Raw genomic sequence first — 13,253 nt, forward strand, 5'->3', positions numbered from 1 at the left:
AATCTGGCCTGCAACCCAGGCATGTGCCCTGACTGGGAATTGAACCGGCAACCCTTTGCCTCACAGGCCCGTGCTCAATCCACTGTGCTACACCATCCAGGGCCAAAGCAAAGTTTATAAAATTGTGAATTAGGTAACCTTAGAAAGACAAAAGAATAAAACAAAAGTAAACATTATTGCAAACAGATAAACACAATAAAATTTTCTTCATCATTCTTTCTTGTGTAATGAGTTCTTGTTCTGCTGGATATTGTATTACCTACCAGTTTCATAAAACTGCTTATCTTAAAAAAAAAAGAAATCTTAATTGTTTTGAAGTTATGTAAGCCATGTGTCCAGAAGCCTGTTCCCAAGTGTCTATTCTTTGAAGTTAAGTGGGTTTCAAATACCTGGCATAGTCCTTTTTCCAGGGCTCTGAGATGGTCCTTTGAAAAACAACTCTAGCCTGCAGCTTACAGGAAAGCCTTCAGGCAAGCATCAGAATTAAACAATCAGCTGACAAAAGCTTGTCGGCTTTTTAATTCAGCTTCTTATGGCTAGTTAATTTGATACTGATAATTGTCAAGTGAAAAGATCTGATGAAGGTTCATAAGAGTTATAATGGCTGACAGGGGAATTTGGTTGTTTCTGTGGCATGCAAAAAATATTTAAAAAGCTTTTTAAGCACAATGTTTTCTAAGGATGATAATTAAGCCTATTCTTAAAGAAATCAGCGACTTTGGCATCTGATTTATAAACATGGATGAGTATTAATTTTCCGTAGATGAAAAACTCTTTGAAATATAACATAATACTCCTGAGACATAATGTACTAGTAATAAAATCAGGAATATCAAGTAAAGAGATTCAGTAAGTTAGGTATCAAGCTTAGACATCTATATTTTTATAAAATTTTGTAAGTCTAAAATACGTCTCCACTTGAAAACCACTGTCTAGAAGATGTTAAATAGGAATTAAAGCAGTAAGAGAGTACCAGAAAATATTTAAAATAAATTAATAATAACTGAGATTAGGACTGAGAGCATGTACCAATGGACCTTTGATAGAGGAATATTCGATACAACTGTTTTGTGAGTTTTGAGTAGTGTTTCCTTAATTATACTTAAACTATGGAAAGTAAGGACATTGATGAATCTCTAGGGACTTCTAAAACAAACGTTTTTTGAAATAATTATATTAATTGTAGTTTACCGTATAAATTTAATGTAGGGAAGGTTGAGTATCTTTTCTGATGGACAACTCTTCCCATGTAACCTTTATAATAGTAAAATATCAAACAGACCTATTATTTCTTACACTTTTTACATGTTGAAAAATACCTTTATGATTCTTCAAGGCCTCTGTGGGAAATACCAAAAGTAGTTTCATTAACACATGAATGTCTTGGAAATTTTATTTTTCTATATTTAGGATCTGATTTGGGGATATATGTTAGTTTGCTAGGGCTGCCATGGTAAAATACCACAGACTGTGTAGATTAAAGGACAGAAATTTATTTTCTCACTGTTCCTGGAGGTTCAGAGTCTACGATGATTGTGTCAGCAGGTTTGGTTTCTTCTGAGGCCTCTCTCCTGGGCTTGCACTCGACTGCCTTTTGCTTGTCCTCACATGACTTTTCTCTGTTGTGCACATTACTAGTGTCTCTTCCTCTTACAAAGGCACCAGGCATATTGGATTAGGGCTCCATCCTAACAACTTCATTTTACCTTAATCATTTCTCTAAAGGCTCTATCTCCAAATATAGGCATATTCTAAGGAACTGGGGGTTAGGGCTTCAACATAAAAATTTTGGGGGGACGCAACTCGGCTCATAGCAGCAAGGCAAAATCAGAAATGTCGTGAGAGGAAATTTGAACACTTTATTAAGATATAATACTTGGTTACCTATTATTTTATCCAGGTGGCAATAAAATACCTCAAAATAAATGTAGATAGTAATGTGATTGAAAAAAAAACTTTAGCTCTTTTATAAGCGAAGAATCTTTGTTCTCCCCCCCCCTTAAAAAATGAAAAAATGGAGTCAACATAAAGCATAGAAAATTATTCATTCGACAGGATTTTTGCTATGGGGATTAATTCCACAAAAAATACAGAGTAACATTTTAAATTATAGGTGAAGGCATTAACCAGAAAGTCACAGGAGCATATCCTTCAGAACTGAGTGAAATTTGCTCTAAGATTGTAACACATTTTATAGCTTCTTTCAGAGTTGAGTATAAACCGAGGCAGATAAAATTCATTTACCATGCTCTGTCTTCAGTTATGTTCTTTCATATTCTGGAACGAACTGACACTTGCTTGAGGACAGTCAAGCGAAATTACTTTATTAGTAATACTGAGATATTATGTGTTAACATGCAATGCATTGGTTATTGCTCATCTTTAAATAAATTAGTATTTTGTCAATTTCTTTATTCTAAATTCTAACACAGTATGTTGAGAAAGACTGGTAGAACACTTGGGATAGAGAGGAGTGCCAATAGTATTTAGTTTTGTATTATACGTGGAAGGGTTGTAGTGCCTTTTTATAAACTTAAGACATCACTCATTTGTGGAGAAGAGAGAATTACTTAACACATGAAAATGGGGGGCGGTGGAAGTCAGTTAAGATGTTAACCTAAAAATATTCAGTAGAATAAATTATAGACATTAAAAAGTTAAATGTAAAAAATTATTAAGATAAAATAATTTTATGATTTGATGATGGGAAGAACCCATTCAGCATTATGACAATGAAATTCATCATAATGAATGAGATAAATACATTTGATTAAATGGAAAAAGAAATCTTCTGTAAGACAAAATTACACAAATAATTATATAGGAAAATATTTGTAGCAAATACAACTTAAGGTTAATAAAGTGTTCATAGATACTGGTGAGAAAAAAAAAAATACTTAATAAGTAAGACAAACATTAAGACACCAAATAAGTAAATTAATGGAAATCCCAAAAGAGGAAATTTATGTTACTAAAAACATGCAAAAGTTATTATTCTCTTTAGTATCAAGAAATGCAAATGCAAAAAGCAAGAGGATAATAGTAAATAAAAGGAAATGATTAAACATTAATCCTTTCCTATTGCAGGCTAACAAACTATGTAAGTAGATAGGCTAAAGCTAATGTTCCACCTACAAGATATAGAAGTAGTGTTAGCATATCATCAGTTTTCAACCCACAGTGAATTGATGACCTTAGCATGGAGAATGAGTGGAGAATGTTTACTAACATCACAAAGAGAAACCTAACCACCCATTATGTGTTTCCTGATGGAAAAACAGCCCCATCCTCACTACTATGTAATAGTTTTTTTCAAATAACCAAACTCTAATTAAAGCCTCTCTAGATCCAACTACCAATTTTTAGGAAGTACAGAAGACTCCCCCCAAAAAGTTAGGGGAAAACTTGGGAATACAGTCAGCAAAATTGCATCTGCAGGAAGCTGTATAGGATATATGACTAGGTTTTATAAACTTTTTGTAGAAGTAATTAACAGGAAATTAAGGAAAATAATTTTTGATGCCTTACTAACAGTCCCTAGAAACCCACTCATGTACTGTACATTAGTCATCTGTCTTCTTGATAATACGCAAGACAGAATTACATTATGGAAGACTAATATCCTACTAAATGTTTTGAGGAAGTGGATGATTTCATGTAGACTTGTGAGAATAATGTAGAGAAAAGATTTTTTAAGTTGAATGATCAGTTTATTTAATATTTTGGATTTACCCTTTTAATCTGTTGTTAAAAGCTGCTTTTAGCCTCAGAACATTCTTGTTACTTGTGGAAAGTTTGGTAGTAGTAATCTGAACTCTGAAGCTGTTACAATGTTCTGTGCTAGATAAATACTATTTTAAATTATGTATTCATATTAACAAATATTTACTGATTTCTTTTATAAATAAAATATGTGCTTGGTAGGTGGGAATAATCAAGGAAATTCAGATGTGGCCCCTTCCTTAAAACTGTAATTCTATAGCAACCATGATCACAATAATAGGTGAAGCATTAGTCAACTAAAGGGTATAGGTTGGAAATAGGATGACAGAAATGGATTATATTTGGAAATAACTAGCCTTCAGTTATAATATGGAGCTTTGGTGTATTGGTATGTGGTATTCTAAACTATCATCAGTATTTCTGATGATATTCTTTCCATTTTGAGGAGAAGAGTCTTTGAATATCTTTTCGTAAAGGAACTTTATTGCCCCTTCTTTACTTGTGCTAAATATACTTATTAATTTTTATATTTTTGAACCTGATTTAGGTTTATTAATAAATAGTTGCCATGAATGAGCTGTGTGTTATCTTTCATACAGCTATATTCAAAGAAAAAATAATTTTGTATTATGAAGTATTTACTCAAGTTTTAACATTTGCTTGTTTGTTGTCATTCTTTTTTTTTAAAATATTTTTTATTTATCTATCTTTAGAGGGGAAGGGAAGGAGAGAGGGAGAGAAATATCAATGTATGGTTGCCTCTGGTGTGTCCCCTGCCAGGAACTGGCCTGCAACTCAGGCATGTGCCCTGACTGGGAATCGAACTGCGATCGTGTGGTTCGCAGGCCCGCGCTCAGTCCACTGAGCTATACTAGCCAGGGCTCTGTTGTCATTCTTTTTAAAAATGAATATTCTTAATTTTTATTTTCTCCTGAACTTTTATACCTTTCATTCAGTTTTTATGTCCTCTTCAGTTTAAAATTGTTGAGACAATAAAGGTAGACTAGGAGACACCAAATTTTGTGTGCAGACCAGAAGAAAGACTGGTAGACTTACCAAATGCTGCTTATACTTGAGGGATCATTTAATGTTTGTCACTGGGTCAGTCTGATTTCCATAGCAGTTAGAATGTTACACTGCACTTTTCCATTGAGTCCATGAATGGGAGATCTAATTAAGCTAAATGATTAAGAGAAAATCCAGTAGCATATTTGATACTTTGGAAAATGTGATAGAAATCTTGATTTTTTTTTACATTTTATTTTTATTACAGATTCTGAAGAATATTTCTGTGTAAAAAGAATTTTCTCGGGTGGAGACCAAAGCTTTTCACATTACTCTAATCCCCAGGTAATAGCAAACATATAAATAATTACTAATCTCCAATAATATTAAAGGAATTTTTAAGCCCATATTAATGTTCTTTATATGTTATAAAGTAATTGCTATAAATTGTTTTTCTGAAGTCTACAAAACTTTTCTTAATCCATTTAAGATTTTTGTTGCAGGTGTTGAGTAGATACTTCTGTTTTTAAAAAATCAAATACATAGTATAATTGATTATCTAGGTTTCAATGACAGGAAATCAGTTTTCTTTAAAATAAATTTATTTATATATATACACACACACATACATATCCCCTCCTTCTGCTGACTAATGTACTTATTTTAAAATTTAGAACTGTGGGCCACCAGATGACTTTAGATGTCCTGATCCTTCAAAGCAGATCTGGACTGTGAATGAATCTCTGATTCAAAAATGGCTGAGCTACCCCTCTGGAAGGTTTCCTGTGGAGATAGCTAAGTACGAAAACATTTTACCTACACTAGCACAACCTCTCACTCAGGCACAGCCTCTCAACTCTGACAGAGCAACCTAAAGAGTTTTTGTTTAAATAAATATTTTATTAAATATTATATACTGGTTTATGTACAAAAGTTAAAATGTCAAGAATTTCTATAATGATATTTTAAGAGATTTTTTATCTATGTTATATTTCTTTCATATACATAATGACATATGAAATGACTTTAAATATTAAATATAGGCACTTTAGATTTGGGTTTGAAGTATGTTTTTTCCAGCCTCATCGTGGTCAGTGTCTTAACTTTTATATTCCCTGAGAGATTTGAGTATTACTTTTTGAAAAGTTTGCTTCTAGATGACCTTGTACTTAAAGTTTTTCTAATTGTAGATTGTGTTGGTGTCTTTGGTATGAGGGGCTATACCTGATAAGCAGTTTTTTTATTCTAGATTGGTTTCTTTTTAAAAGCCCAAAGAGTAGGCTTCAAAAAAAAAATCTTCCCAGATTGGATTCACCATAGTGTGGAATTAAAAAAATTAAATATGCATGTTTTTTGTCAAATATTTTTAAAGGAACATCAAGATTTGTTCAGTGAGTCAGGATGAAAGTAAAGTAATATATGAGAAACTCAAGAGTATAGAAGTTTTTTTATCAAGAATTATTTAGTCAGTCTTTAATAATTTTAAAATCCTCATTTATTCTAAGTAAATGTTGGTTAGAAGAATGCTTATAGCATTAAATAATAATAGAGTGCCATTAAATAATAGATTAAACATGGATTCAAATTTTTATTAAAAATAAGGCAAACAGATTTCTCATTTTGTGATTTTGTGATCTTGACATTACTTTTTAGTGAAATAGATGGAACGTTTTCTTCTTCTGGTTGTCTAAATGGGAGCTTTTTAGCTGTTAGGTAAGTTGTAATTTTTTGATACACTGAATTTTAAAATTTATTATAGTAAATAAGTGAAATAACTTTCCAGTTTTATTTTATTACTTTTTCTCTTTCTTTATAATAGCAATGATGATCACTATAGAACAGGTACCAGATTCTCAGGGGTTGATATGAATGCTGCTAGGCTCTTATTCCACAAACTTATACAACCTGATCATCCTCAGATATCTCAGCAGGTTTGTTTTTAAATTACTTTATATTTGTATTATGTAGCCTGTTGAAATTTTTATTCCATGTTACTTTATGTTTATAAAACTCTATTAACTTTACCGTTTCATTCTCTTCATTATGATGCACTTTCTCTGATTTTATTAGATACATAAATACAAGAATTAAAATAAGGTTTTATTTCAAAATTTGTAATTTACTTGTCAAATATTTGTAAATTTTTTCAGATGTCTAGTACAGACGCTTAATGGTGATTACCAACATTACCAAGTTATTTAAGTCTTTACATAATTACAGAGGGTTTTTTTTTTTTTAAGATTTTATTTATTTACTTTTAGAGAGAGGAGAAGGCAGAAAGCGAGAAACATCAGTGTATGAGATGTACATCTATTGGTTGCCTCTCTCACACCCCCAGTCTGGCACTTGGCCTGCAACCCAGGCATGTGGCCTGACTGGGAATCGAACCAGAGACCTTTCGGTTCTCTGGCTGGTGCCCAATCCACTGAGTCATACCAGCCAAGGCTAGAGGTAGAGAGTTTAAATGAGACCTACATGTGAGAATTCTCTCAGTAATGCTTAGACATTAATTTTTATTGTGCTCCAATTACATTCACTGATTCATTGCAAGACTTTTTCTTTCCCTATTTCATGTTTGCTATAGTATAAGATTATCTTTCTTTTTGTTTCCATTTTTGGGGGGAAAGTACATTTATTTTAAATGAAGAAGGTTTTACTTTTTGTCAAAATATAGGTGGCAGCTAGTTTGGAAAAGAATCTGATTCCTAAACTGACTAGCTCCTTACCTGATGTTGAAGCATTGAGGTTTTACCTTACTCTACCAGAATGTCCTCTGATGAGTGATTCCAACAATTTTACAACAATAGCAATTCCCTTTGGTACAGCTCTTGTGAACCTAGAAAAGGCACCACTGAAAGTACTTGGTAAGAATTCTAATATTTTTTCCTTCTATAACCTTTTCTCTTTATGAAAATGCTTTGAAGTTCTTACTGTCTTGCTGTTTGAAATTTTGCTACTCTGCTTATTTGACATTGTCTTAGGGAAAAGTAAACCTGTTCTTTCTTTTGTTGCTTTTTTCTAGTCATCTGACAGTTGTTGAAGGCAATGTTAAAATATTAATCAAACACAGTAGCAGAGACAGTATCAGGAAAGATAAAAATTGTTTTTCATATTCCCCTCCCCCATTTCCTCCAGAGTGATCATGCTATTAAAGAAGTAAAAGAGGAGGAAGAATTAAAACTGAACACACATGGGTATTAAATCCTCCTTGAACTCTGTTAACTCTTGCCTTCTATTTCCCTCACTTGCTAATTTCCTGATGTTTATTTCTCTGCATGTAGGTGAGATTCTGCTATTTATCTGATCTTAAGAGTTCTTTGTGTGCTTATGATTTCGGCCTACACTTTGATTTTTACCCTGATTTTTCTAATTGTAAAGATTTCATCTCTATCTCCTGGCTACTAATGTTTGCTTGCTACAGTTGCTCCAGTGCTTTCCTTTCTAATAGTTTTTGTTAGGTATGTGAAGCTGAGATACATAGAAGTAATAAAATTAGTACAAGAATTTTTAGGCTGTAGGTTAGCAGAGAAAGCAGTAAGTAAGGGGTAGAATCCTGGAATCCCAGGGAATTAGCTAGTAATAGAAGAGCGAACTCACAAGGCTATTATTCCATGTTGTCAGAAGTTTTTTATATTTTTTCTGTCTGCTTCATAGGATTGTGTTATTTGTAGTTAATAGCAAAAAGTGAATGTGGAGAAGGACAGACATGTTATGCTTAGTATTGTTCAGCTTTTCTATTTGATTTTGCAGAGTACCTTGCATTTTAAAGGTGGTGCTTCACAGTATTTCAATTTTGTATTGAAAGATAAAGTTCAGAAAGATCTTTAAGTATTGGAGGAATACAGTTTTAAGATGTTTTGTTTAAAAACTCAAATTCTAACTTCCAAATCACTTTTTGGTAACTGGTTTAATATTAGGAATAGTGGTGAGGTTTTTAATTCATTTAGGAAGTAAAATACATAAATTCAGCAGACCTTTCTTTATTTTTGCTTTCTTTTCCTTTTTTTTTTTAAAATATTTTATTTATTTATTTATCTTTAGAGGGGAAGGAGAGGGAGAGAAACATCAATGTATGGTTGCCTTTCGTGCATCCCCTGCTGGGAGTTGGCCTGCAGGGAACCAGCCTGCAACCCAGGCACGTGCCCTGACTGGGAATCGAACCCCGATCCTCTGGTTCGCAGGCCTGCGCTCAATCCACTGAGCTACATCAGCCAGGGCTTGCTTTCTTTTCCTTTTTATTGAATTTATTGGGGTGACACTGATTAACAAAATTATACAGGCTTCACGTGCATAATCCCACAACTCATCATCTATATATTTTTGCTTTTGAGAGCTTTTAGAACAGTATTCATTAACTTGAGGGTGAAGCGAGGTCTGTAAACTCTAGAAATGTTACGTAAAATACTATGTTATGTGTATCTTCCTGGGATTTTCAAAGGGTTAAGAGCCACTGCTTTAGAAGAAAAGTCAGTATTATTTTGAAAATCATGATTCTTTAAATTCATTTTATTTGTGTGTTCACCTTTTAATAACAGAAAACTGGTGGTCAGTACTTGAACCTCCACTATTCCTCAAGATTGTAGAACTTTTTAAGGAAGTTGTGGTACATCTTTTGAAACTCTACAAGATTGGCATTCCCCCTTCTGAAAGAAGAATTTTCAACAGTTTTCTTCATACTGCATTAAAGGTTTTAGAAATATTACATAGGGTATGTCCAATAGTTTATTTTACTCTTTCCCCATTCCTACTAACAGATCAATGATGTTTCTTTTAACATTAATATATTACAGATTTAAATTGGCATAAAAGATATGTAGTAGAAATTTGAAAAAGTTACCTAAATTTTTCTTTAAAAGATGTATTTGTATTTTGGAGCTTTGGTCTTACTTGACTTTGTTAGGCATTTACGGATAACTTGTCTGTAGTTGGACAGAATAATAGTGAACTGGTGAATTAGAATTCTCTTTATATTTTCTTATGAAGAACATAATGTTAGTTTAAATGTTTTTTGATACTTCTATGTGGTTATCATTTGAAAAGACTGAATTCTTTCCTGCCCTTCCTCTCAGTGTAAAATAATAGTACATACAAAGGATACTTGTAGCAGTTCAAAGTTACATGAAGTAGTCTCAGCTTTTTCATTAAAGATGGATTTGAAACATCCCTGACAGCTGGTGGGTATGTCTTTGTTATGCCATTTGGTGTTCTTGAGATGCTATTTTCTTTTTGAGAGACATGACTTAAGGGAGAGGCTTATGTTTCTAGCTCCACAAATGACTGAAAAACCATATGACCCTTTACTCTTTAGGTTCCTCCCTTTAACAACTTCTTCAGTGTTTTCAGGCGCTTCTTGTCTAGTCCTGAGATAAATGATAAGAGAATAAAGAAGTTAGTTCTTCTCTTCTCTGTAAAAAAGACCCTTTATGGAGTATTTATTTTTCCTTTTTATTCTCTTAGTGAAGTTCCTATGTATTTTCTAAATGACTTTTCGAAATTACTTTTCCTATTGTATATAGAATTTCCCAGATTCCTGGGGGCGGGGTCATTTCTCTTTATAATCAGGGGAAAATGTTGGCCATTTCTTTCCTAGGAAACAAGCCATTCTTATGTTTGCTGTTTCCAGAACAAGCCTTTCTTACACCATTTTAGGGTTAACTGGATTCTGCAGTAACCTGCTATTAAGAAGACCCTTAAACTTCATGGGATGATCCTCTACTTTCTATATACCTTTTGTCTTGGATTCAAGAGATTAATTCGATTTTCTTTCTTTCCTCTGGACTCTCTTTTTCTATTTCAGTGAACCATGCTTCTCAGCCGGACCCTATTCCCAAATAATTATTTACTCTTTTCCTTCTCTGTTTATGTACTTATCTTTATTACCCTATTAAGTAAATATATAGGATCTGGCACAAATAATGCCCCCTTTTATTATAAAATCTTTTATTAAAAAATCATAAGCATGTGATTCTGTAGCATAATATCACACTCAAGCATACCATATTACATTTTAGGTGAAATATTCAATTTAAAACTATAAATTAATACACCTATATTATTACCCTACAACCACACTCAACTGAGCCTTACTTCTGCTGGACCCTGTATGTATTGCTTTAACTGTGTCTTTTACCACAAGTAAAGAGAAGATAGAAGAAGAGGAAGGAATTGAATCTTTTGTCTTTTATAATCACAGATAGAGCAAGTAATTTTTCATTTCCTTGTTCAGCTTAGAAGCCTCAATCTCCACTCAAGAATAACCCTTACAGGGTTCCAGCTTCAGAGAGTTTTTTGATAGACCCATGCTATATACTATAGTCCTAAATTTTCACTGGCTGAAAGGGAAGAGAAAAGAATCTTAACAGTGGCCAGGATTAGAATATCTTTTGTATATTAATTCATGCGAGCACTTTACATATATTCCTCATTTAACTTTTTAAACTCTGTATGGTTGATATTTTGCTCCCTCATCTGAACGTCAAACGTCATAAACCTATAAGTAGCAGAGTTGAAATACAAATCCAAGTCAACTTCCAAAATCCTTGAGGCTTCCAATGTACTTTTGTATTGGCAGATGCAGTAATATAATATGTTCAACAGGGATTCGCTTTTATTTTATTCCCCTAGATCTAGTGGTTCATATTCCCATAATAGTTGATAGTATTAAAGATCATATTTCTAACCCTATTTGTGCTGTTCCCTTTCCTCTATAATTTTGAACAAGTCTTTATCACATATGCAAACTGAGAATTACCTATAGAATAAGGATTAAAATACTGGCCTAATAGTTTCCCATGATTGATGTATTTAAATTACACGGTATATGCAATTACTACATCTTCATACAGCAGTGATTTTTGTTACCACCATGACTGCCACTTGGATAGGAAACTGCTACTTTTGACTTGATTCATTGGCGTGAATAAAATCTAGATCCTTGTTTGAAATTGTTACGTACTTAAAATAAGCAGGGTGATAATGATACCGGTTTCTTAAGCATCTCTTACTGGGAGTTCGTAGAGCTGCCGCTTACCTTTCTTCTGCCCCTATTTTGGAGAAAACTTCCTTTGGTTCTAATCTGCCATTAATGGATACTTTTGTAAATTAACTGTTATAGGTGATTTGTTTTCATCTTTAAGTGAAACCCATGTTGCTTGCTTATCAGAAACTTGTTTTTTCAAAAACATTTATGGCTGACAAGTGTATATATTCATTCTCTCAGCTCCATGGTTAAAAAATAGGAGAAGTTTCCTCAAATGTTCTCTTTCTTGACCTGACCCTAGAGCAGGATTGAGAACTAGAGAACTAGATTGTGTTTTCTAGGATATATTTTGGGATATATGGATGACTTGTTCCTCCCTATGCCATGTCCTTTGGAAAGCTTTTGATTAAAAATCGTATCCAATGCTCCGGATGGCATAAGAAAGATAGCTTTGGTACCTGCTGTCAGGAATGAATGTATTACCAGATAAATGAGTTTACTGGTGAGTAATTGGGTTATTTAGTAGTTCCTGAGTTTTCACACAGTGCATTATAGAGCTACTGCTATTCTTAATGAAAAGACTGACTTGACCTGTCTATTCTGATTGCCACGTGTCATGCTAATCTTGTAAATGAGTGATTTTCAAAAATTATTTTTCCAGGAACCCTTAAATCAAATGGGTAAGACACAGATCTCTGCTTACCATGTACCTACCACCTTTGAAATGAGGTTTATAAACTAGAATGCTAAACTAATTAAAATGTGAGATAAAAGTATTATGACCAAACATAATTTTATTTTGTCCATTGCAGTCGGTATACTGAATGTACAGGTTATTTTGGACTATTGGGTAATTTCTTATTTAATTCATTTTACAAATATTTATTGAGTGCCTACTATGTGCTTATCATTGTATTAGGCATTAGGGATGCAGTGATAAGTAAAAGATGTGATTTCTTTTTAAGAATATAAATTTAGAGTGATTGTATACACAGAAGCAAATAAATGTCTGTAATACAACATGATAAGTGCTAGATTAAGGAAAATGAAGGATGCAATGAGAACACATAAGAGGGCATATAACTCAGACTTAAGGAAGGCTCCCTGGATAAAATAATGTCATCATATCTACTATACAAATATTTTTTATATATATTTTCAAACTTGATTTTTATATGTAAATCTGTATACACAGGTCTGCTGGATCGATCTTCTGTTCAGTGTCTAATTTCCCTATTTTTACAGCATTGTTAACTGATTTTCTCTTTAGTTGTTAAATCACTGTGACTGAAATAATAACTATAATTTTTCCCCTGGTCTAAGTTTGACTGCAGTTTGTCTGTTCCTGAGCCAAACTTGGTGTCTGAGTTGTTAATTTTTATTCTAACATAGTATTTCTTTTCAAATACCTATTTGTAGGATATATAGAATACAAACACTGGTTGCTATTGGTGAAAGAAACTGCAGTTTACATTTTTAAACCAAAATATTTAAAATGAAGAAAAATGTATATCAGCAGTCAGTGGGATGTGAATCATTTACTATG

General features: G+C 32.9%; 1 protein-coding gene across 9 annotated transcripts in view; it reads left to right on the top strand.

Moving 5' to 3' along the window:
* Positions 1-13,253, top strand: part of HERC4 (HECT and RLD domain containing E3 ubiquitin protein ligase 4) — a 129,058-nt gene that overhangs the window by 57,574 nt on the left and 58,231 nt on the right. For 8 of the 9 annotated variants that reach the window (XM_037062669.1, XM_037062667.1, XM_037062660.1 and 5 more), the window contains 6 exons: positions 4,997-5,073; positions 5,403-5,527; positions 6,382-6,441; positions 6,548-6,659; positions 7,403-7,592; positions 9,264-9,436. In XM_037062669.1, the coding sequence (XP_036918564.1) occupies positions 4,997-5,073; positions 5,403-5,527; positions 6,382-6,441; positions 6,548-6,659; positions 7,403-7,592; positions 9,264-9,436 (737 nt within the window). The remainder of the gene's footprint in view (positions 1-4,996; positions 5,074-5,402; positions 5,528-6,381; positions 6,442-6,547; positions 6,660-7,402; positions 7,593-9,263; positions 9,437-13,253) is intronic. The other variant, XM_037062668.1, reaches the window with a different exon arrangement.

This window comes from Sturnira hondurensis, unplaced genomic scaffold, assembly GCF_014824575.4.
Source record: "Sturnira hondurensis isolate 20B ecotype Veracruz unplaced genomic scaffold, ASM1482457v3 Scaffold0014302, whole genome shotgun sequence".
In the NCBI taxonomy this organism is placed as follows: domain Eukaryota; kingdom Metazoa; phylum Chordata; class Mammalia; order Chiroptera; family Phyllostomidae; genus Sturnira; species Sturnira hondurensis.